At 49.7% G+C, this 25,047-nt stretch overlaps 1 protein-coding gene across 7 annotated transcripts in view; it reads right to left on the reverse strand.

Moving 5' to 3' along the window:
• Positions 1-14,652: 14,652 nt before the first annotated feature.
• Positions 14,653-25,047, reverse strand: part of ELFN1 (extracellular leucine rich repeat and fibronectin type III domain containing 1) — a 175,706-nt gene continuing 165,311 nt past the window's right edge. For 5 of the 7 annotated variants that reach the window (XM_084641540.1, XM_084641539.1, XM_084641542.1 and 2 more), the window contains one exon: positions 15,003-18,487. In XM_084641540.1, the coding sequence (XP_084497666.1) occupies positions 15,626-18,016 (2,391 nt within the window). In that variant the 5' untranslated portion in view covers positions 18,017-18,487 and the 3' untranslated portion in view covers positions 15,003-15,625. Of the gene's footprint in view, positions 14,814-15,002; positions 18,488-19,994; positions 20,123-25,047 lie in introns of those variants that run through there. The other 2 variants (XR_014713353.1, XM_084641544.1) reach the window with 2 other exon arrangements.

Raw genomic sequence — 25,047 nt, forward strand, 5'->3', positions numbered from 1 at the left:
AAAACCAGTCGTGGGGACAGTCCTGTGTCTGTGTAGGGCTCCTGACTAAACTCCACCGTGTGGAAACATGGTGACTACAGTTGGGTCCCAGAATGAGACACCCTGAACATTGGGTGTTTGAAACCTGGATCTGAAGTTTGCAACTCAGGCCTGTCTCGGGTCTCTGATAAGGTTAAAGTATCAGATCTGCCATAGGCTTCTGTGTAGTTGACTGGGTCAGGACAGATACTAGGCATGGTCTGGACGTTGCTGTATTGGAGGGTGCGATAGAATGTGCCAGGCTTTCTTCATTTTTATTCTTCAAAATATTTATTAGCAAAAGCCATTCTTTTCCTTACACTTTACTGAGAAGCTATGAAATAACCAACCCAACCCTCATTATCTTTTGGACAAGCTGAAGAGCAATTAGTTAATGGCTGGCGAGGATTTGAAGTTGTAAAGCATACAATAAGTGCTAAGTATTATTATTTTCCATGAAAACATTTTTCTGAGTATTTAATTTAAATAACCCCTCCAATTACATGAACTGTTTCCATCAATTCCACCCAAATTAAATGCCATGCCAGTTACAGTTCAGCCATCCCACTTGATATCTGGCTCTTTTCAATCCTGCCCATACCTTTTACCTGCATATTAGGCTGAAGTGGTTCTGGTTCTGGGTCCAGCGTCCACTCTCTCTCTGCTTTTGCTGCTTAAAATCAACCCCAGCCCATCACAAGTACACGCTGTACTTTGGTGTAGGATTTCTTTTTGCTCTTACATAAATTGCCCCCCTAGTTAAGCTGTCTCCACTCGCTGGCATCTCGCATCTGTACCTTACACTGTTTTGATTTCTTCTATTTTGAAAAGGGTGACGTGTCAGCCGCCGAAAGGATGACTTGTCCCATGCCCTTTATCGCCTTTGAATCCCACTCCATGTAGGTCAACAGTTCCGCCACTGAGCCCAAAACCACTGGAGATAAAAACAGAACAGCACTGGCTCCTATCTCTGTTCAGGAGTGGAGAGTGAATCCCATTAGCCACCCATTCCGCTAGCAGGTGGGAGCTGTACACCATTGATTGATGGATTTTGTAAAGGGGAAGCCGGGGGGATTGTTCCTTGGCTCTAAACCTTCAGTAACAGGGCATATATATTCTCTTCCTCTGTGTGTTCTGTGATTCACACTGTCTTTTGATAAATGGATAATGACGTGGTATTTCCCGTGGGAGCAGCTTCCAGACCTCTGCGTGGGCTCTCCCAAGCTCCCACACCAAAGCATTGCTCACATCGTTCTATGGAAGGCTGGACATTTACCTACTGAATGGTACTTAAATGTAGCCTGCCTATTCCCTGCCCAGTACTTTGCATTCTGCCATCTCCAGTCTCCTAGTTCATGTCTCACTCAGTACTTTGGAGACGACAGGTGACAGTGGTCTTTTAGGGGCTGGGACCTCCCCTCAGAGCTGGGACACGTCGGGTGGAATAGCTCGGAAGGTTTGTCAGCTGGCAGCAGGTGAAGTATCTCCTGTACAGGTTTGGGAGAGGGGAGATAGTCAAGTCTGAAGTCCCCATCTACCAGTAATGCGACATTTCCTATAACCCCTTAGGCTGTCCATTCTGCCAGTCACTCTCACCCTGACTGGGAAGAAGTTGGTGTGTACTGGGCAGTAGGACCCTCTGGAACAGCCAGCCACCCATTACTACAGGTCACATGTCTGAGTTAGAACAAGAGTCACTGATCAAGACTGTCTGTCCCCTGGTAGTGGGCCTGCCCCTGTTGTCTGTGATAGGTTTGGGCCTCTCCATTATGATCGTTTGGGCCTCTCCAGATCCTGTGCTGCATTGTCTCTGTGAATTTTTCACCTGTCTTCACTGGGTAGAACGTCTATACATGCCTGTTTGTATGTATGTGTGTGCAGCAAGGCGGCTAAGGGGTTCCCAGGGCTAGTCAGGAAAGATGAGTTTGGTACATATTGTCTCTGGCTAATTAAAGAGTCACTACAGATATGTAGATGCCCCCCCCCCCCGCCCCCATCACCATTGCCTCCCCTCCACCCTACCCTCCCAGTCTGCTGTTTCCTGCCACTCTGGGTGTGGCCTCCTCTGTGGCTGGTCCCTGAGCACCAGCAGGGGGCTCTGGCCTGTCAGGCTGCATTCAGAGAAGTAGCCTGGGCTTCCGCAGAGGTGTGTAGATATGATGGGATTGTTTTCCCTGCGTTGTCATTCCTCACTCTGATGAGCACTAAGAAATGTAAATAAATTCTGTCTCGGGTTTCCAAACTCCTGCTCTGCTGGCTGCACTAAAAATAGACCAACCTAGTGCCCGCTGTCTTCAGTCACCCTCATGGATCTGCCTGCTCGTGGGACTGGTCCAGCAGCACAGCGCTCTGCTCCAGGACCTACACTCCCCCGCCTCCGCTTTGTGTGATTGGGCCAGACATCTCTCTCCCTCTACCGCCTCCTCCCGTGCTAACTTGCCTCTCATTCACACACGGTGATTCATCGCCATGCACACAGTGAACGCGATGCAGAGCCGGGCGAGAGTACCAGCGTGGGCTCTTGCAGCAGTGGATTGCTTCTACAGCACTAGGTTTGTCACTGAGATGAGTTTGGTTGCCAGCCCTCACTTGGCAGTCTCTGCCTATGGAAACCCACCCCTGGTGCAGGGTGGAGGTGGCGGGGTCCAGGAGACTAGGGTGGAGGTGTATTGTAGGAGCTATAAGAAGACTCGGAGCTGGAACAGCAGCATTTGCAAGACTGAGGATGAAAAGATCAGAGGGGCCTGCAAGTCAGGGTTGATGCGAGTGAGAAGAATGCTGGTTCCATGGGCAGGGCTCTAGCCTGGGATTCAGATGACCTAGGTTTAAATCCCTGCTCTGCCACAGACTTTGTATGTGACCTTGGGCAAGTCACTTAGCATCCCAGTTCCCCACTTGTAAAATGGAGATAACATTTCCCTACCTGCCAGGCAGGTTGTGAGGTTATGTACATTAAAGATTGTGAGGTGCTCAGGTATAAGGGTTATGGAGGCCATATAAGCACCTAAACTAGCAAGCTAGAAGTGCATTGCTGAGCGATTTGAACTTCAGGCTAGGAACAACAGCGGTGTTTCAGGTTCAGAGTCTGATGCATTGACAGAGCTGTTTTGGGGAAGCCTGCTAGGAACCTGCCCACCCTATCTTTACAGTGCGTGCGTCTACTCAGAGGGAACAAACAATGGGATAGCAAGAGGTGCTACAGGGTGCCCGAAGGCCTTGGCTCAGGACGGGGAGAGGGCTCTGTGGTGATCTACATTACAGACCTGTGTTCCCTCCTTGTCTGAACCCTGTCCTTAGCCCCAGTGCAACCACTTGGGAGGCCCGATCTGGAACAGCTGAGGCTGTATCAGCTGGCCTGTCAGAAATGTGCAAGGGGAAGCCTGAAGTATAATTCCCCTCCCTCCCGCCATGGCAGGCTGTAGGCAGCGCTGGTCCTCCAGCACTTGTGGAAGCCAGAACATTCTCCAGCTACTAGAGAGAAGCAGTGGCTACTAGAGAGAAGTTTTACACAGCTGTCATCATGATGGGTGCAATCAAAATACCCAAAGAGTCACTCCCCCTGGGTGAGGTGGGTGAGATGGGGACTTTCTGGGGAGTTACAGAGCTGTCCCCGGACCCCCAGGTCACTGGCTTGGTTTGATGTAAGTTAGCAGAGGCCAAATATTGCTGGTGTCTGCCTGATCCCTATGCAGCAGCTCTCCAGGTGTGCAACGAGTGAGTGACCTTCCTCCATTTCCTAATGCCCAGAGCCACTGTCACCATCGCCATCGGCAGACTCAGCTGAGAGGTCAAGGCCATGCCTGGAGACTCAACTATTCTCCAGCCTCTGCCCCCGCTCCCCAAGGGTGCTCTCCAGGAAAGGGCTGGGGAAAGAAGCTTGTGCGGCTGCTTGCTGTGCTATGTCATCCGACTTCCCTCTCCGGAGCAACCAAATTCCCATAACGAACTGAAATGAGAGCGGCAGCTGCCAGCGCTGTTTCCTTGGGGACCGGGGTAAACCCCAGGGTCCTCTCTGGTTGCTCTGCGGTGATTGAGGAGTATTCTCACAAGATAACTCCAAACTTCCTAGCCATGTGCACATTGCTTGCTACGCCCCCTGCTGGCCAGCCTGTAGTTTCAGCCAGGAAATTTTACTTTCGTAATTTACAATGGGACCCAAACTCCAACTAACAGCCACAACCCATGGTTTGCACGTGTGTATGCGTGCGCATGCATGCGTGCAGGAAACTGTGTGTGTGTGTGTGTGTGTGTCTGAGGGGCCCGAACAGGGACTGTGCAAACCAGATAGGCATGCACCTTTTGGAAAAGCTGGCCTTCAGTGTATCTCTATATATTTATATTCGTTTTGTCTGATTTAGATCCCACTTGAAAATAAATTGGTTAGTCTCGAAGGTGCCACAAGTCCTCCTTTTCTTTTTGCGAATACAGACTAACACAGCTGCTACTCTGAAACTTGAAAATTGTGGGTTCCAGATTTCAAACAGAACTTGAAACCCATGAGGTTTGAGTTCCTTTTGTCTCTGGTGATGTGAGTCCTGAGCTGTTGGTTGCAAGGCATGAATTATCTTCAGACAAGAGCGTTTGTTGTTTGCATAGCACAGGATATCATGAGGGGCTTTCCATTTATTTCCCGTGAGGAATGGTGCCTTGAACAAAACCTGTGTGGTGCACATTTTGAAAAAGTTTCACCAAAATCAAAAACTTGTGAAAGGTTTTGCTGTTTCCCAGCCACTGCCGGGTTCCGGTGGTCCTTCCTTTTATTCTTATGGAAACAGAGCAGTTTTATAAAAGCAAAAGACCTCTCAGGAGAATTGGAAATTGGGGAACTGGGTTTGGAATAATTAGGGTTAAATAGCAAGATGCAGGACAGAGTGGGGGATGGGGGGGCAATGGGACGGGACTGTCTGTTTCAGCCTTTGTGGAATGAGCTGCACTAATGACCTAGCCACCACCAAGATTTGTCCTCGTTTCTCTCTCTCTCCAGCGTTTCCTCACTCTTCTTTCCGAACCATTCTCTCAAAAGACCCAAAGAACTGAGGACTAGTTTTCCCCTCCTCTTCCTTTTTTTCTGGCCTCCCACCCCGGCTCGTCTCCCTCACCACATTTTCTCCAGCATGCATTTCATCCCTTGCCCCCACCCCCCAAATTCTCGCCTCTTCCAGCAGGGGGCTTGACTGTCACAGACCTCACAGCTGTCAGATGTTCCCTTTACCAGCTCTGTTGGGACAGAACTCAGGAGGATGTTCTGCTTTGTCAACATGGGCCCTTGCCACGTGAGCTAAAGGCTGTGAGTTGTGGAAGAATTAGGAGCTTCTCTCCTGCAGCCTTTAAAGCAGAGGTTCGCAGGCTGTGCCCTGGGGGTCACTTTCTCGTTGTTCATGGACAAAATGTGTGGTCTTATCCCAGAAAGGACAAAGCACTGATCACACTAATGATAGCTGAAAATACATTAAATAGTTTCCTCCTATTACTTTTCCATCAGACCTATTCCTGTAGTTTCACAGGATGCAATGAGCTCACCAGTTGGAAGGGGGTGTCTGTATAGTGGTGAGTGGGGGTGTGGAGACAGGCCCATATCGGGGAGACTTGGCCAGGTGATGGCAAATGCCAGAGCAGAGGAGGGGAGAGGAGTCAGGCGTTAGTGAATAGGAGGAAAGGTGAGTTCACAAGACTGCCTCTTTGCTCCAAAAGAGAGGTAATCTCACTCTTAACCACATCTGACATTCTATCCAGTAGGGAGCGGTGTTGCATTAAACAGACCAGCCAGTTCAGTCAGGTGGATGGCTAGAGAATTTGCTTGCACCCCTGCACAAGATTATGGTGGTCACTGATACGTTTACTTTTCCCTTGTGTGCACACCCTGCTCCCGAGCCAAAGCAGGTAAGAGTGAATCTCCAGTGAGGGTTGTTGGAACAGGGACATCCTTCCCGTTGGTGGCAGAACAGGTTTGCTTAGCAGGGAAATCTCTGCCCCCTGCGGGCAGCCCAGTACCAGAGCCCCTCAGTGTGGGTGCCTCTGCCCCCACCCTTCCTGTCCTCTGCAGCTGGCAGCACATCCAGCGGAAGAGCCCCCTTCCCAGGGTTGGTGATGACGGAAGACAATGCCCTTCAAACTCATCCAGGAGTCAGTATTTCCAAAGAGCAGGCACGAGGCTCTGTCTTTGTCACTCCCCCTACCTACGCAGGTCAAGAAATTTCACGGAGTCGTTCAAGAAGAACCAGTGATGGGTCCCTCTGCTCCTTTTCTCTGTTTCCTAGCCTCAGGGAAACAACTGCTCACTCATCAAATCTCTCTTTTGACGGCTTTACTCTACGTCTTCCCCAGCCTCTCAGGAGACTGCCTCCTGTCCAACACACAGGGCACAGCTGCTCTCTCTCTTGCTTCTTCTGGCTCTCCCCTTGTGTCTCCCAGACTCTCTATCTCTCATCTTGCTCCCTTTCTCCCTTCACGGCTTTCTTTGCTCTTTCCCTTTCTTCAGTGGCACAGTCGAGGCTGCAAAGCAGAGTGACAACGGGCGGGCACAGCCGCATTGGTCTGCTATCTCCACAGATACTGAGAGGCCTCTGTCAATCTGGGGCCTCTCTGTGGACGTTTCTGCTTCTGTAGCTGGCAGCAGGAGCCGACCTGCTCTGTTTCTGTTTTGATTCGAAGGCCGCTGCTCCCCAGGTCCCCTTCAGGAGAAGCCCAAGCCTGAAGGAGATAGTGGAAGAAGTCCTTCTCCAAGCTCCCTTTCTCCTGGGCCTGTCCTATCTTCCACACCGGGTGACTGACACCTGCAAAGGGGCTATGGGGCTGCAAACCCCTTAATAGATCTGGCTCCTGACATTCTCCTGCCTTTGCCGCTTCTTTCTCCTCTCATTTATTTATGTGCTTATTTTTAAATTAAAGCACTGGAGATGTTGTGTGGATTTGGTGTGGGCGGAAGTTACTGTCTATGCTGGAGTCCTTTATTTGTCCACATAGAATCATAGGATCAGAAGGAACCTTGAGAGGTCAGCTAGTCCAGACCCCTGCACTCATGGCAAGACTGTGCCCTGGTCTACACTAGGACTTTAGGTCGAATTTAGCAGAGTTAAATGGATGTAAACCTGCACCTGTCTACACGATGAAGCCCTTCTTTTCGACTTAAAGGGCTCTTAAAATCGATTTCCTTACTCCACCCCTGACAAGTGGATTAGCGCTTAAATTGGCCTTGCTGGGTCGAATTTGGGGTACTGTGGACACAATTTGACGGTATTGGCCTCTGGGAGCTATCCCAGAGTGCTCCATTGTGACCGCTCTGGACAGCACTCTCAACTCAGATGCACTGGCCAGGTAGACAGGAAAAGAACCGCGAACTTTTGAATCTCATTTCCGGAGACTGCGGGAACTGTGGGATAGCTACTCACAGTGCAACACTCTGGAAGTTGACGCTTGCCTCAGTACTGTGGAAACACTCCGCTGAGTTAATGCACTTAATGCACTTAGAGCATTTTCTGAGAGGACACACTCGAATATATAAAAACGATTTCTAAAAAAACGACTTCTATAAATTCGACCTAATTTCATAGTGTAGACATACCCTAAGTATTATCTAGACCATCCCTGACAGGTGTTTGTCTGACCTGCTCTTAAAAACCTCCAATGACAGAGATTCCACAACCTCCCTGGGCAACGTATTCCAGTGCTTAACTATCCTGACATTTAGGAAGTTTTACCTAATGTCCAATCTAAACCGTCCTTGCTGCAATTTAAGCCCATTCTTCTTGTCCTACCCTCAGAGGTTAAGGAGAACCATTTTTCTCTTTCCTTCTTGTAACAGCCTTTTTATGTACTTGAAAACTTATCATGTCTCCTCTCAGTCTATATACATAATAGCAGTTCTGGAACAGCCCTGTAAACTTTGCATACAGAGACCATTGGCTGCTAGTGTGCCTCAACCTTGCTCTGGAAGGACAACATCTAGCAGTAAGAGGAGGCTTTCAGTCCTTGGCCTTTCTGCTGAGGCTACAAATAAGGCGGTGGGTTTTGTGCTTATACAGTGAGATCTGGACTCCTCGCTCTGCTTCCCCTCTTCCCAGCTCTGCGCATCCCCAGGCATGGAAACATAACACATGGCCATGCTCCTGGGTGTCTCTGTAGCAAGTTAGAAAGAGGATCAACAGCAGGTGTTGCACACTGAGAACTGGCAGCTCCCCACTAGAGTTTGGGAACTCTGGAATAGAGCCTTTTGTTCCCAGGTTTATTCTAGGCCTGACCGAAAGCCCATTCAAGTCACTGGAAAGATCCCCATTGATTTGAATAGGAGTCTGCAGATAGTCACGTCTCCATGACGTGTAAGCTCCTTAGCATTTTTCAGGCCCCCATTTTGTCTGAAGAGATGCTGACCCTTTGGTGACAAGCATTTAACATAGACTGCACAATGCATCTGTATCATGTGTTTCCCCCTTTTTCTTTGCTGGTTTCTTACTCATGAAACATGGCATGAAAAGAGGATCTCCCTTTGATTTCATTTGCTCTGCTCCTGCTGTTTTATGCTACTAATTACTTGTCACTGCTGTATGCCGCCTTTCATACTAGCAACTAAAAGGGGTGCAAACGGGTAATTAATTAATTAAGCCTCACCAACTGCCCCACCCAGTGAGGTGAGGAGTTATTAGTGTCTTGCAAATGAAGAAACTGAGGAACAAAGTGATGAAGTGACTTGTCCACATTCCTAGAGTGAAAAAAACCTAGTTCCCCGTATTAACTGTGCTGATTAGACGATGCTCCCTGTTCTAGCCCGTCGGCACTGCATTATGCCGCGCTATTTATGACATCGCTGTGGGGGATGTCATAGAGGAGTGTGATTTCCAGCTTGGGATGATATCTTAGCTATCTAGAAACCAGTCTTCGTACATTAGACCTTTTAGAAGCCAAGGGGTTGGTGATACACTAGACACCTTTGGATAATCCGGGGTTCATGTGACTGGTGGAAACCATCACCGTCGCTGGCAGTTTATGTGGCTCCTAACACTGTCGCATCTGAGTACTACTTCCAGCAGATTGGATTTGTGTTTCCTGTGGCTCTGGGAGGTAAGAGAGTGGTCCTAGCTCCATTGTACAGATAGGCCATAGAGGCACACCGGCCCAGATCCGCACAGGTATTTAGGTGCCTAACTCCCATCAATTTCAATAGGAGGGGGCTACCTATCTTTGAGGATCTGGGCTACAGAGACTAGCAAAGGATTCATAAATTCCAAGGCCAGAGAGGAGTAGCCAGGGCTCCCACTGACTTCAGCTGGACTTGTGGGTGGTCAGCACTTCTGAAAATCAGGCCAGGGAGTGATTTGCCTTTGGTCATACAGGTAACACTGCAAACAGAGCCCAGATCTCCTGGGTCCCAGCCCAGGGCCTTAATCACAAGGCCATCCGTGCTTCTGTGTTGTTCTCTGGGGCTGGGCAGAGAACCAGGCAGATCTGCCTCCTCATTGGTCCATGGAGGGACCCTGACCTCTGTCTCCATTCGAAGAATGGGCTGGGGCCTGGACTTTCTGTGGCTGGGGCGGGACAGCTAAGTAGAGCTCTCCTGTGTGTAGTTGGAGAGTAGGATGCTTGTCTTCTGGCTGGTTTCAGCTGCCTCTCCTCTCTGTGAATCCCTCGTACGTTTCTTGCCAGGTCTTGGTCCCTGAAGGCCGTGGGATTCCTCTGGGAGACTGACAGGAAGGATTGCTCACAGGGCCACAAACCTTGGGTGGCTTTTATCCCATCACAGCCCCTGCAGCATGGAGGCTCCAGGCTCTGTGTTCCCTTGTGTATTAAAACTTGCTCAGGAAAAGCCTTAGTGAGAGGTTCCAGGATCCTGGACCTTCATCTTGTGCGTTTGCTGTGGACTCTCAAGCCCTGCTGAGGCTGTATGGTTGGAAGTGCATGAGAACTAGTTTGGGTTACTACCCCGGGGCACTGCTCTTTCACTCTGAACCTCACCCTTCATTGTCCTAAGGGAGGAGGAAGGTCAAGTGAGGAGAGGGGGGCTTTTAGCTGGAGTCCCCTGTTTCCAGTTGGGTCAGTCTGTCTCTGAGACACCTTGTGCTTTGAGGTGAAAGAAAAGCAAGTAAAATGAACGATCGCAAGGACCGTGGAGCAGGCTTGCACCATGGACCGGGATCTAGCGTCTTGCTTGGCAGGGGGACTGGCTTATGGATAGACCCACCCGCTGCAGTGGTGGGGAAGTGCACCAGGGTTTGAGGAAAGCATTTCTGCTAGTGGCGTCTCAGCTGTGCAAAGAACCAGGAGATGGCGCATGCATATTGTCTACCACCAGAAACTGGAATATGGACTGCACCTATGCTACCGGCCAGGGAGTGGAATATGGGACATATGCTTACACTATGGGCAGGGAACAGACTATGGGGCACATGCCTTAACACTGTGGCCAGGGCCTGGAATGTGGGACTCAGACCTTTGTGCTGAAGACTGGGCTCTGGGGGGGCGGGGGGGGAGACGGACACACACACCAGTGCTTGTGTTGGGGCTGGGTTTTGGGGAGTGTAGCTTTGCTTTTGCTCAGGCCCAAAAGAGAGAAGTGGCCCCTTCATTTGTAAGCCCTATGCTACGCTATAGGGACTGGGGACAGTGCAATGTGGGGCTTTCTCCTTGACCCCAGAGTCTTTGAGCCCCTCACGCACTGGGTAGAACTAGAGACTGGGCTGTGAGGAGCCGTCAGACTGTGCCAAGGCCTGCTATACACAGAGTGCCAGGGTGCAGGGCACCAGCCTGCGCTCACTGGCGCTGGCATCTGACCTACATTGACTACACCCTGGCCGCTGCGGAGCCTTGGCTTCATAGCGTTTCCTGCCTTGTGCAACTGCCTGGCTAGCTACAACTCCTTGACTTGGGTTGTGGCATGAAGACAGCACATACCTTTAGGCAGTGCTCCCTTCCTTGCCCCATAGTCACAACTCACCTTGAGCTCCTAGGGCCAACTGAGTCTATTATAAACTCCCCCGTGCCTGAATGCCCGAAATCCATGCACCTTAGGAGACGCTGCAAGCAGGCCAAGGGTGCCCTGCCCTCGATCAGTGTCTCTATTGTTGATGGATTCCTCCGCAGTCCCAATTCTCCAGGAGGCCCTACGTAGATGTGAAAAGGGCTGGAACTTGGGTGACGAACTCGCTTAGTCGTCAGTACTAAACCAAGGGATGATTATTTGCTACCATGGGAAAAAGGGTTGGAGCTAGGGATGGGATTCAGTGGGTGGGTGCATTTCCCTGTCCTACCCCCAGGGCTCAGCTCTGTGACAGGTGAATAAGATGCAGGTCCTGGAAGCTGTGTGCCTGGGAGAGGCTCTGGGGCACTTTGAGGAGCTGATGAAACCTGCCTTTATTTATGCTGTGTGACTATTTTCCTGGGGAAATTGTCTGTCTTTTATAATGAAACCCCGTTAATGGCTTGTTGTCTACAGAAAGAACCACGGGGAATGAACTCATGCACTTCTCAGCCTGCTCTGTGTCTGCCTCACTCAACTCACTTTCTGAACAAACATAACCTTTTGCAAGAACGTCTGTCAAAATCACTCTGAAATATTGAAATAAGACAATACGACACAGCCTGTTCCTGGGCCCTAGTGCCTGCCAGGTTGGGCAAAATGTCCTCCTCAGAGGTGAATCGACAATGGTAGCTAGACACACATTGAGAATAGAACACAGGGGGCTTTGCGTTGGATGCCATACGCAGGCCTTCTCAAATCCCTAAGTCGCGTGGCCACAGGGCAGTGACTGTGTCAGCAAATGCGATGGCCATTATAGGCTTACGCCTGGTCTACACTTTAAATTTAGGTTGACTTAGCTACTTGGGTCAGCGATGTGAAATAGCCACCCACCACCCAACCAAGGTAGCTATGCCGACCTAACCACAAGTGTAGGCGCAGCTAGAGCAATGGAAGAATGCTTCTGTCAACCTAGCTACTGCCATCTGGGGAGGTGGTGGTCCTAAGCTGATGGGAAAAAACCTCTTCCATCGTGTAGGCTGTGTCTACACTATGGGGTGATGCCAGCACAGCTACGGTGCTGCAGCTATGTTGCTATGGGCCCTGTAGTGTAGCTATACCCTCAGAAAGAGCTCATCATGCAACCATCATCTGTAGAAGCTGTTGTATTGACAGAGGGCACATTGGACAGAGTTCCGGTGTTACTACCTCAGGCATGCCCAAGAGATGACACGCTTGTGTTAATGTCTCATTTGAAGCATGGTGCCTCCATGCCGTACAAACTTGTTCTCCTCTGAAATATCAGTGTCAGGTATGAGCCCAGTGCTTGGTGTGGGACTTGCACCCACAAGAGGACCAGAGAGAGAGTACTAGCCATGTTTTGTATCATGCATGTCACATTCTGTCCCCCACGCTTGTCACCATGAAAGATCCTGAGAGTATCCACTGCTATTCTCCTATAAAGGGCAGAACTCCTTCCCCATGAGTTAGTGTGAGTCTGAATTTACACTCAGGGGCTGCTTTTCCCTTCCAACTCAGCCCCATCCTGACAACAGGGACTTCTCCATCAGCCCTGCACATGGGCTTAAGCCTCAGCAGTAGTACCTGTCACAGTGTCCCAAGATCCAAGCTAGACATGGTGAGCTCTGTCTCTTGAAGGTTTTCTTGGGGCTGAAGAGAGATTGTTAATGTAGGTCTTGGCTTATTGGACACACGCGGGTTAGATACGTGTGCAGAGAAGCCCTGATACAATCACTTGGGCCCTTGGCACCTGTTTTATGTGAGAGCAATGGCTGGTTGACAGACAGGCTGTCTCCTGCGAAGGGCCACTGGTGCTTTAATTTCCACCTGGCCATTGTCTCAGGGCTAGTTTGCCCTGCTGCAACTCATTCCCGCTGAGTTTCTCAAAGGGTATTACACCCATTTATGAACTGAGTCTCAACACATGCCCCCCACCAAGTAGGGAATAGTGCAGCCTCATTTTAGACCTAGGGAAACTGAGGCTCAGAGCTGTTATTCAGGCCCAAATTTGCAAAATTGACTGCTGCGTTGGAGCGACTCACTATTTGCGAGCTCAACCAGAGACACTGAGACCCTGACTTTTTAGAGCTGCTATGAATCTACGGCTCCTGCGGGGCAGTGAAAAATGAGTGGCCACGTCTACACTGCAGGGTGTGTCTACACTGCAGCGGGGAGCAAGCCGCCCAGCCCATGGAGCTGGAATGTACCGGTGAAGCTCATGCTAGTGCACTAAAAATAGCTGGGTGGATGGTGCGGCCCCAGTGGGTGCTCAAGCGAGCCACTCGTGCTCAAGCCCACCCTAAGCCTGGGTCTGAGCTTGGTAGCTAGCCTGAGGCTCTCCCAGTGCCACAATATCCACATTCTTAGCCTGCTCGCTTTAGCCTCACTATCATGAGTCTGTCTGCCCAGCTGCAGAGTAGACACAGTCTAAGGGACTTCCCCAAGGTCAGCGTCGGAGCTGGGCATAGACGCCGGGGCTCTTGCCTCCAGGCTCTGTACTAGACCACACGTCGTCGTCTTGCTAATGCCATTGATGTCCCTAATGCTGATGCTGCCAAATTCAGCTGCTCTTCAGCATGTGATAGTGCCCTTCCAAAGCCATGTGAGAGACTTTCACCTCTTTCACCGCTACCCCAGAGACACCACAGAGGTGCTCTCCTCGCTGATCTCGCCTGGGATGCTGCCCTCTGTGTGGCACAGAGCTCTGGAGAAGAGAGGGCTGTCTATTGCCCTCAAACAGCCAGTACTGCCTCACGGGGGTGGGCAGGGCTGGGACGTCCCATGGATTGCCCTTCCCATTCACGTCCTTTCAGTTTAGCTACCCTAGGCAAGACTGAGACGCCAATACCCGTTGGAGCTATCTTGTGCAGCTGGAATGGCAAAAAATGTAAGAGGCAGAGCTGAGGTGGTTAAGGGGTGTGCGGGTCTGAGGGCCTGATCCTGGGAATTTTGGAGTCGCTTTCACTAGGCACAGGAGCAGGTCCTGAATGTTGAGCACCTTTTCATTCATACGGGGGGAAAACCCACCACCTGACTGCATCTCTCGTGGAGGAGGAGATGAGGAGACCATTCACTTCCACCCTCAGAAGCACGGATGACTACACTACAGAGCATGGGGGTGAGGCAGGCTGACTCATTCACAGTAATCGCTGCCATCCATTAACTATGCAGTACACTCTCGCTAGGGAATAGCAGATAAGTCATTCCTGCCGCTGCCTTCTCCTATGCTGTCGACATGCAGGAGGTGTGTTTCACCATCACCCAGGGCAGGATCATTCCACCACAACTCGCAGGCTGCAGGAGGGCCAGTAGCAGGGGACAGGGCCCATATCTCTGGGATGGGCCAGTAGCTGGCTATGCTAAAACATGCTCTGGGTCCATCAAGCTATGGGCTGGATGCGGGAATCACTGGGTGAGATCGTCTGGCCTGTGTATTATGTAGGAGATCAGAGTAGATGGTGTCATAGTTCCTTCTGGCTTAAAAAAACAAACAAACAAGCTATACTCTAGTACCAATGACTTAGCCTTACCCTAACCTTTTGGCTACCTTTGCCCCTTCCCACAGAGATAGGTTCCCTTTTATGTTCAGAATTTCCACTGCCTTCTAAATACATCCAGCTAGAGAGAGAGAGAGACTGGTGTGTTTATTTGGCAATCAAATGGTGACTGGTCAGTTGCACCCTCCACTCCGGTCCCCTTTCCAGCTCCCAGAGGAGGCAGGCTCCCATCCCTTGAATGGAATAACGAGAGGGACGCTGGTTTTCTATTAGAATGTGCCTTTTTTCGGAGTGCACTTGGAACCAATCAGAACTCGAGACACAGACATTCACTGGAGGAAAAAAAAACAAAACAAACAAAAAAACCAATTCCCACCCTCCAAAATCCCACACCAGCATCAACCCCCCCCAACAAACAAACAAAAACACCCTCCAAATCCAATCCACCCTCTTTGTCTAAACTCCATGATTAAAACCTGGTACAAACAGGTGAATATATATATATATATATATTTAGTAGATGTAATCTTATTTTTTCTCTCTCTTTCTTGTTATACAGCAAACATTGCAAATATAGAAATTTTCTCTGTACAGTAGGACAACTTCGGTTTACAATGCAATATGTGGTAAAACCTCCCAGTGAATAAACACATGAATGAGCCTTCGACTGGATGAAAGTCTAAGCTGGAAGACTCCATTTGCAAAAAGCCCAAAGGAACTTTCTCCTTCTGGTCTCTTTTTGGTTTTGTTTGGAAGGGAAGGAGAAAGAAGAAGACAAACTGTACACAAAGAATCCACAAAATCACGGAATAGGGAATCATGCGATGCAACATTGGAATACTCCAGACCTCAAATCGCTGCCCAACCTCCACCCCTTTTTATATTTTTTCTTTTTTTAAAAAAACAAAAACAAAAACTTTTTTTTCACTCCACAGGTTTGTTTTTTTAAGAGTCTTTGTGTTCATAAACATGAGATCTTTTGTAATCTCTTGCTCTCTCTATCTATATTATATAGACTAATTATAGATTTTTCTCATAATTTATGGTTGGTTGGTTGGTTTGTTTGAAAGACAGTCTGGATAAAAATAGCTGCTGCGGGTTTCTTTTGGTCCAGTTAGTGTTAAGTCACGAGCTGCGTGAGGACTCAGGACTTGTGCTGGGCAGACACACCTTTCCAGTAGTCTAGGATGTCGTGAAGATCCTCGTCTTTGGCAAACTGGACCTTTTTGCGCAGGGCGTGGCCAGCGGCCATATATTCCTCCTCGTCTTTGTGCCGCTTCCGGTTGAGTTTGAAGCGTTCCCAGATGCTGTGCGAGGGTTTGCATGTGTACTCTGGGCTGGAGCTGTAGCTCAGGTTGTGATATTGGGGAGAGAGCTGAGAGTAGGCCAGGTCTCTGGGGCGGGGTCTGGTCAAAGGTTCCAGAATGGAGGGCTTACGCCCACCCATGCTGTCGTGCTGCTCCCCCTGGTGTGAGCCCGGGTAAGAGTGCCGATGTTCGCTGTACTGTCGGATCTTCTCTGCCTCTGCTCGCAGAATGGCCGCCGCCGGTGTCACAGTGAGGATGGTGTCTGCGGTTGGGGATGTCTTCTCAATGTACTTGGCTTCTGACTTGTGGCCGGAGCCCTCAGAGCGGAAGGATCTGGGGCTCCGTATGGAGCCGCTGGAGGAAGTGCTGGAGCGTTTGGGAGCTGCCTCCATGCTGTGATGTCTCTGCAGCGGGTGGCTGTAACTTTCCTTGTACACGGGGGACAGGAAGCCATGTTTGCCAGAGATCTGTTCCGATAAGAGTACCAGCTGAGGCTCAGCAGTGGAAATCGCCCCTGATTTCACCCCCTGGAAGGAGGTGGACTCTGATTTCAAGGCATCAATGCAGTTGTTGATGATCTGGTTCACCTTGTCCACCTCCTTTGTGATGGTGGAGATCTCAGCCACGGAGCTCTGGCTGTCAGGCGGCATGGAGAGCTCACACTCTCGTCTTTCAGGCTGCTCCCCTGTTCGCACTTCCATGTAGTTGCCCTTGGTGGCCTTGGGGGTCTCGCTGCTGTCTATCAACTTGTACTGCTCGACTTCCCCAGCGGAGGGCAAGTAGGGGATGCGGGTCACGGTCTCCCCACCCAGCATCTGCCCCTGGGACAGCTGAGTGATACTGGTTGTCTCCATCTCTGGCCCATACTTTAGCTCGATGATGGTCTTCTTCATGCTGCCAGCTGCCTTCTTGTGCTTCTCCTCTTGCTGACGCCTCTTACGGAGGCAATAGTACACCACCCCCAGGACAATTACCATGCCGAACAGGCAGCCCAGGATCGTCATGATATAGTGGGTGGCAGTGGAGGGAGTGGGCACTGGGTCCTCTCTGCTCATTTTGTTTGGGGAGAGGGTGAGGCAAGTGTGGTTGTACCTTAAGACGTGGTGGAGGGAGACCACACAGTAGGTGTAGTCTTTTTGTGCTACAAGGTTAGTCAGCTCAATGTCCTCCTTCTGTTTCTTCAGCTTGGTGACGACGGAAGAGAAGCCGTTCTCGTACTGCGCCAGGATGTACATCTTGCTGAACGGGTATGGGATCTGCACCGTCAGCGTGGCCGAGTTGTGGGTGAGATGCTTCACTCGGATGTTGGGGCGCATCTCCGTCTCACCCGCGGGCGTGTGGAGGGAGACCTGGGGTGTCGTGCCGTCCCCAGAGAAACATTCTTCCTCAGAGCATGGGCTTTCTGACGGAGCTGTGGTCACTTGGTACCTGGGTGGGATAAAGCGAGGTATCATGGTGTAGGAGCTGCCAGTGCAGAGGGTGGAGAGCATGCCCAGAGCATTGCGGTAACCGGTCCGGCCTTGGCCTAGCAAGAAGTAGCCAGTGTAGTCTGGCGGGGAGTCGCACTGCATGCGGTCATAGGTGCGTGTCATGTTGGTGAAGCCTTCCAGCCATTGCAGGAAGCCTAGGAGTTCACAGGAGCAATAGAAGGGGTTGCTGTAGAGTTCACAGACAGACAGTTTGTTCAGGCCCCTAAAGGTGTTGCTGTCCAGTCTCTGGATCCTGTTCATGGACAGGTCAATGTTCACTATGTTGGGGCACTCCCAGAAGGCATTGGGGGTGACTGCCTCAATGAGGTTAGCCTGGAGGTAGAGGTACTCCAGCTTTCCTAGGCCCCGGAGGATTCCCTCGGTCAGGTTCCTCAGGCGGTTGTAGCCAAGCTGCAGCACCTGGAGGTTAAACTGTCCGGAGAAGGCACCATCCTCGATATAGGAGATTTCGTTCTTCGTCAAGTTGAGGTATGTCAGGTTACCGAAGCGGCTGAGTGAGGAGAACTGCACGCTTTTGATCTTGTTGTCGTTCAGTCGCAAATCCACAATTGTGCTGTTGATTTGCTGAGGGATGGACTCATAGGGGGGTTGGTTCTGGCTGCAGATAGCCAGCCAAACAAAGCCCTTGTCGCCCTCGATCAGCCAGCAGTCTGCCCGCACCCCGCCTGTGTGCAGCAGAGAGACGGCCGCCACGCACACACACAGCGCTGACGTCACTGCCCACTGACGACCTGCCATCTGGAAGGGCAACGCGGAGAAGGAGTTCCCTTATCTGCTGGAAGTGGGGAGGGGTGCTGGGTCGGAGAGCAGGGAAGCCTTGGGTTAATGTTCCTTGGGCACCTTTGCTTTTCTCTCCCTTCTCCTCATGGTTTGGATCCAGTGGGAAGTGTCCCAAGGAAAAGGAGAACCTCGTTGTCCAAGTTGCCCAGTGACCACCCACAGGGTGCCACCACCTCAGGCTTATGGGGGGCGATCCTATGTCATTGGCCCTTCTGGCATCTTGTCGGGCTTCTGCTGAAGTCACTCAGGGCTGGGTAGGTACTTGGAAGGGGGTTTAGAGACAGGCTTTTCTTTCACTTTCTACGGTACCTCTCCTTGTTTTCTTTTTGCTGCCCATCTCCAGGTTGGCACCGGGCTTCTTCTCCATCTGCCTCTCCGTGCATCTGTCTGTCCGTCCCCTCAGTGCCCTTGTCTGGTCAATGGACTCACCTGCAAAAAAACCAAACAAAACCGAAAACACAAAAGCGAGACAAAATAATGTTTAAGAGCACTTGTCACACTGCAGCAGCTTCTGGGGCAGCGATGGGACTGGCTTTCCATGCCCTGCTTTTCCATTAGCACTAGGCACCAGGTTTTTTAACCTGGCTTCCATTATTTATTTATTTGGGGTGGGGTCACACATAATTGAGCCTGCAGTTAATTTTGGGCACTGGAATTTAGATATCTAATGACGTGACATCTGTGTGCACAAAGCTGGTAGTTAGCCATCTACATCCTGGCCTTTGTGACCTCAGTTATGGCAGCATTTCACCCACTAATTGGATGCAGGTTGAGACTTCTTTCAAATTCTGCCTCTTTCTAACTGTGCCTGTAACCGCTTGGTACTTAGGATAAAACCCAGCACTGGAATCCTAAGCTGTTTCTAGGAACTTGGGTGGTAACTCCAGGATATGTTTGTTTCCAGGGAACATACGAGCCCCCCCACTATCTTGATCCTCACCACTCCCCATCATATTTGTCTTTGTGGGGGTGACTTCCAACCCTCCTCCCCGTTTTGCTGTCTCCAGTATCTCCTCCCTTGGATGTTCAGTGTCAGGAGTGGAGGAAATTCCACGTAGTCACTCCCCCAGTCTTTTAGTAGCCTAACGCATATACAAAGGGCAAAAAGAGACCCTTCCTCGCCCACTATAGATGTCTCTGCTGTAAGGCCAGGGGCAGGCAGCTTCCCTGTTAGACTCAGGAGAGTGGACAGGGAACCCTCTGAGGACCCCGGTAACGTCACAGTACTAAGAAAAACCTCCGAAATTCCTAGTTAACTTTTGCTACAGAGTTCTGAGTAGGATTGTTTAGCATTTTCCATTGAAACGTTTTCTGGGTTTTTGAGTAAAGGAAAATGTTTGCAGAAAGTGTCTCTGCTTTTCTCCAAGAATGATGTTTCCTTGGAAAATGGAAATTTGAACATTTGTTCAGTTTCTGACAGATTTTGGCCAAAAACATTTAGGTTTTGTCTTTTGAACAAAAAGTTGACATTTTCAGTGGAAAAAATCCCATTTTGAAACCAGCTGTACCCCTGAAGGACTTACTAGCTAGCATGCTGTGCCTTATGGGGCACTAACTGCCTCTAAGCTTACTGCTCTTGAGGGAGAAAGTGGCTTTCCTTTTACTGCCAATCTTTGGGTGAGAAAGCTGCTTCCTGGCCCACCTAGCAGACCCTTGAGATTTGCAGGGGCCGAAGCCATGTCTGGAAGTTCTCCATCCCAGGAAACAGTAGGATGAAGAGCAGAATCTATCAGGACCCGGTGAAGCTATCATTGGTAAATAGTGGGGTGTCCTGGGCCTTAATAGGGGTGGTAGTTTGTGAATTTATCTCCTGTGAGCCTTCTTCTGTGACATTTGCAAAATTTAGCAAATCTGGAACCAGGTTGGGTGGGCCCAGGGCTCAGAGTGGGGTCAAGGCTTGCTGTGAATATTTGCCAGCTAGAACACTAGTACTCACGCTGCTGTCTGGGAACCCCCCAGTGGCTCGTGAAGCACTTCCTGAAACTCCACACAGTGAAATATCTTGAGAACCACGTGGGAGGGAAGGTGGGTCCAGGAGAGGGTCTCTCTCTTTCACCAAGGGCTCTGCAGAACACATAGGTGGTTGTTCCTAGGAACAGACACGCTCCCCGAATTTCATTTGCTCACTTATTATACTCCCACCCAGCATTCTGGTAGAGCTCTCACGAAAGCTAGACTACAGCCCAGGTCCTCTGCTCCCAGGTGTTAGGAAATGACATCTGGATCATTTGAAAGCAGCCAACAAACTGGTTCATAACTCACAAGTGGAAAAGAAACCAGCAAGTTGACTGGCTTTCAGACCCCAATTTCATCCGTGCGGGGTAGAACCTGGTTCCATGGGAAAGCACACAGAAGTTGTCTTCTTCCCAGGGTAGCTGCATGCTGCTTGGACCAGACCTTTCCCAGATACTAGGAAATAACAGATTGAAAAATTAAGCTGCTGTTACTCCCTAGGACTTGTCCGGCAGTGGAGTTGTCGCCCATTAACGTGCACTTCTAATTAATCCAGTCTGTTTTCCCACCTCCCGCCCAGCACTGGGGTAGCTACGTGACTCTGTGCTGGGTGGGACAGGTCAATGAGTCGTATGAAACATGGCAACAGTGGGAATTTCAGGCTAGATTCTGCCTCCTCCCATTGAGCAGGACCTCATGCTGCAAGCAGTTCCGCTGAAATCTGGCCCTTATTTTCCATCTCAGACTCACAGAATATGAAACAGAACGTTTTTCAAAGCTGAGGACCCTGTTAGCCAGTCACACACTATAGTCTGGTAAACAGGCCAGTAATAATGAGCAGTGAAACAGTTTATTGGTCCTTACTGAATAGCGAACAATGAATATCCCAAAATGGAACAGTTTGTTTTACATTACATGAATAACAAAATCTGCTCTAACTTCAGCTGTTTGTGAGAGTGGAATATCCAGCCACAAGTCCCCCCAACTGGAGAGACGTTGATAATGTCTTTGGAGAAAGCCAAACGTTACTGACCAAAGTGTCCCATATATAGGCCAGGTCTATCCAAGAAACTTTTGTCTGTCTAGTAATGTCAGGGGAGTTTTTTATAACATTTCTATACCAGCGAAAGCCCTAGAGCGGATGCAGTTAAACTAGCAAAAAAGGTGCTTTTTCTGGTATAGCTTATTTTGTTTGGGACATGGCATTATAAGCTGAAGAGTTTGCCAGTATACCTATGCCAGCAACCATCTTCTAGTGTAGACTAGGCCTTGGACGCAGCATGGAATGGAAAAGGAATTCTGCCCTCGGGTGTTTCCGTGATTAGCCTCAAACATCTTACATCCTCCCTTCGCTAATGGAAGGAGCCAGAGGCTAATGACTACAGCCCAGGTCTGAGAGTCACGTAGATGATACTCTCAGATATGCCACTGTATCCCTTGTGGCTTGGGCAAGTCAATTAACCTTTCCTGGCCTCAGTTTCTTCTTCAATAAAATGAGGACAATGAAACTACTTCCCTTGTTCACAGGATGGTAGGAGGCTGAATTAAAGCACTTGGAACCCTCGATGAGAAGATGGGGAGTGCTCATCTGGAGCTCACGTTGTAAACACATGCCACTGAATGTAATCTCTGTTCACAAGCCATGTGGGCTCTGGGCTTCCTCTCTGAGTCCATCTCCTGCCCTGGAAGCCCCTCCCCTTTGCAGCCTCTCCGGATACAAAGCAAACTCAGAAGAGAAGCTCACAGCTTGTTCTCAGTAGGGCCAGGCAAGTTAAGTTGGGGTTGGAAGTCATGACTGATGTTTTTTACTCTGTATATGGCCCCTTTCACCCAAAAGCTCTCGACGTGCTTTACAAGCCGATTGGCTGACTAGGCTTAGATTTTTTGCTTACTCGTGTGGTTAGAGTTCTGCTGGCCTAAGAGCCTTCTCCACTCCATTTATGGACAGCTGCCAGCCACAACTGCAGCTCCTCCCTTTCCCCTGTTCAGAGATCGCTCACTTGTTCCCTGGGGAGCAAGTCACTCTGAAAATGGTGTGAGAAGTGCACCCTCCCCCCAGCCATGGCAGTGCATGCCACCCCACCTCCCAACCCCGTGTGCTGGGACCTCCCTGAGATGCAATACCTCCTGGAGCTCCTGCTGCCTTGGTGCAGCACAATACCGCCCCCACGTGGGCCTGTGCATTAAAGGCACAATCTGACCTTACACACACTGCAAGAATCCCTTCACTCCCCACTGTTTGCCCATAGCACAGCAGTACAACACAGGAGATCAGGTCAGGGAATGAAGAATCCTGGGTAGTTCCTTCCTTCTCTTTGATGGGCCGAGTCTCTGCCTCCCCTATCTCCGAGCTCCCACTTTAGCCTGAACCAGCGCTTCTGAGCTGAACCCTCAAACTCTGGGGACATCTGAGCTTGGATCTATCCCCCAGAGTGGCTCTGAACACAGCCTTTGACTCTTGGGGAGGTTCAGCTCTGGATCTCCATGTTGGCTTTTCTCTCAGCTCTGGGTCATGTGGCCCACGGAGCAGTACTTTGGCTAAAGGAGCAGGAGCTTCCAGGGTAGGAGAAACTGGAGACAAAACCACAGCTCCTCCCCAGTCTAACCGGGGTGGAGAAGGCTGACTGTAAGTGACTCGAACAGGTTCAGTAATGCTCATGCTGGGTGTTTGCTTTTGCTGCCTGCGTGCTGCCTATCAGCTGGTTTCTCTCCAACAGCAAAAACTGGAAAAGGCATTCTATCAGCAGCAGAGTTTAATTCCAGCTCATTAAAGCAAGCAATTTACTGGTTTATTTGCTTTGCAAAGTGTGAATAAAATGACAGCATTAAGGAGATGTAACAGAGGAAAGAGGGGCTAATCTCCCTCTTTATTAGATTGCCAGGACATGACTGGGGAGCTGAGATGCAGGCCTTGTTGTTTTGGACCAAGAAGATAATTGCTCATCTCGTTGGCACTTGGGAGTGTGCTTCCCGGCACTGTCTTTGGGGTGGGATCCAATGTCAGGCGAGGGGCTGCGCATCTTGCAGTGCAAGGGAAGCAGTTAAAGGAGGCCTGCAAAGGGTTACTAATTTTGTTTTATTATAAGGGATAAAGAAGGCATAGAAGTGTTCAGCTTCTGCTCTGCTCTGGGCTGTTCTTCTCACAAAAAGTGTTTCCTTCGGTTTGCTCTTCCTTTAGAAATAGTGGGCTGGATTCTTGGCTGGCGTAAAATGGTGTAAAATAGCTCATAGTCTAGGCGGCCCCACCAACTTCCACCAGCTAGTAATCAGCTCTATTCTATCTCATATAATTTTTTGCTGGAGGTCTCCTTGGTGGCCTGGGGAAGTTAGCTCTCCCTGCCCTCCACTGAAAGGGTCCAGAGTGTTGAATCTCACTCTGAGATCTTTGCTCCCTGCTGTTTGAGTTGATGTTGAGAAAAAAACAACAAAATCTCCACAGGTTTAACCAGCCTGACTAAAAAGTCCCTCCGCCCCTGATGACTCTTCTTTCACTCTCTTGGTACTTGTGAGGTCATAATTCTACCAGTTTTGCAGTCGTCCATCAAGTCTTCAAGGAAAAACAGGGGAGAAAGAACCTGCATTTCTAATGTAAAAACCAAACGGAAAAATAAAACATTCCAGATCTTTTTTACCCATCATAAAGAAACAAACAAAAGAAAGGAACAAAGACACTGCCTCCCTAGGGTAGGGATAACAATACTCACAGATTTGACATGATTCATTTAATCGAAACCAGAGATGGCTTGCCCTTTGGTTTAATATGGCTTCATTCTATCGGGTGTATGCTGTCAGTGACACCTTTGCTGTCTGCTAACTGATAATCAGCCAATAGAGCACACTTCATACAGTCCCCCAGCTTGCAGATGGACTCTGTGAATGGGTCCTGTACATTACCACAGACAAAAGTCTCACCCGGAGGCACCAGCCGTTAATCTCCCTAGCTAAAACAGCTGAAGCTCTGCTAAGCTTATTTCAGGAGGACTTTACTCATTGCCGGTAGCAAAGCATGGATACTGCTGTATTTCCATTTAGGAGGGGTGCTTGAGAAAATGGGACACTCAGGCCAGGAAACAAGCTCTGTACATTTCTCTCTCACCCTTCTGCGGATGGACCTCACTCCTGACCCGTGATAGCCCTGCTAAGCCCTGGATCCACACACAGCTTTGCTGCTCCTCAGTCCTGATCGGCAATACCCTTATTATTCCATTCCTGGGCCTTTACACATACCTGTCAATGGCACTTCCCACAACCAGGGACAGCTGTGGTTTGTGGTGCGGACAAGTATTCAGTAGGGACTGGACTGAGAGCATCAAACTCGTCACTTCTGATCTCCTAGAGCTCCAGAACCAGGTTTTTTCAGACCAAAGGGGCATCACCCAGGCTTCAGAAACAACTGTTAGGGTGGTTGGGTTTTGTTTCCATCTCTTGACTAATGGCATCAGTAAATTAGACCAGAGTGGCAGCTGCAAGGAGAGCCACCACTGAAATAAACAAAGTAGCTGAGAGGGAAGTGGTGGGGAGAGGGATCTGGGCAACAGATCTAATAACATGCAGTCTCTGGCACTTGATTCTTAATTGTATTATTCTACTGAATGAGTTATTTCAAGCTGTGGATTAGATATACTGACTAGGGGCAAAGAGCCAGATTAGCGCGCACCCTCTCTCTCTCTTTGGCGTATCCTTTCTTCTATACCTCTGTTTGTCTCCTTACCTTCTGACTCCTTCTGGCCATATGTCAGCTTTTCTTAGATCCTCTTTCACAGTCACACAGGTCAGGTTATCAATAAATGAAGGAGCTGTACTACAACGAGTGCAATTGCGACACGGCAGTGATACATTACAAATGATAAATGTTTAATCCTGCAAAGAGGTGGAGAGGGAAAATTTGGCTAACGGGGACCAAATGTTAAAATGAACCCAGGCTATTCATTATGTGTAAAATAATATGAGGAGACAGCTCTAAGATGGCAGAGAAAACATTTATTAATGATGAAGTTTCCCCTAAATGGCTTAATGTCCATTCTGTATATGTCAGG

This window comes from Lepidochelys olivacea (genome assembly GCF_965140295.1).
Source record: "Lepidochelys olivacea isolate rLepOli2 genome assembly, chromosome: 10".
Taxonomy (NCBI): Eukaryota; Metazoa; Chordata; order Testudines; family Cheloniidae; genus Lepidochelys; species Lepidochelys olivacea.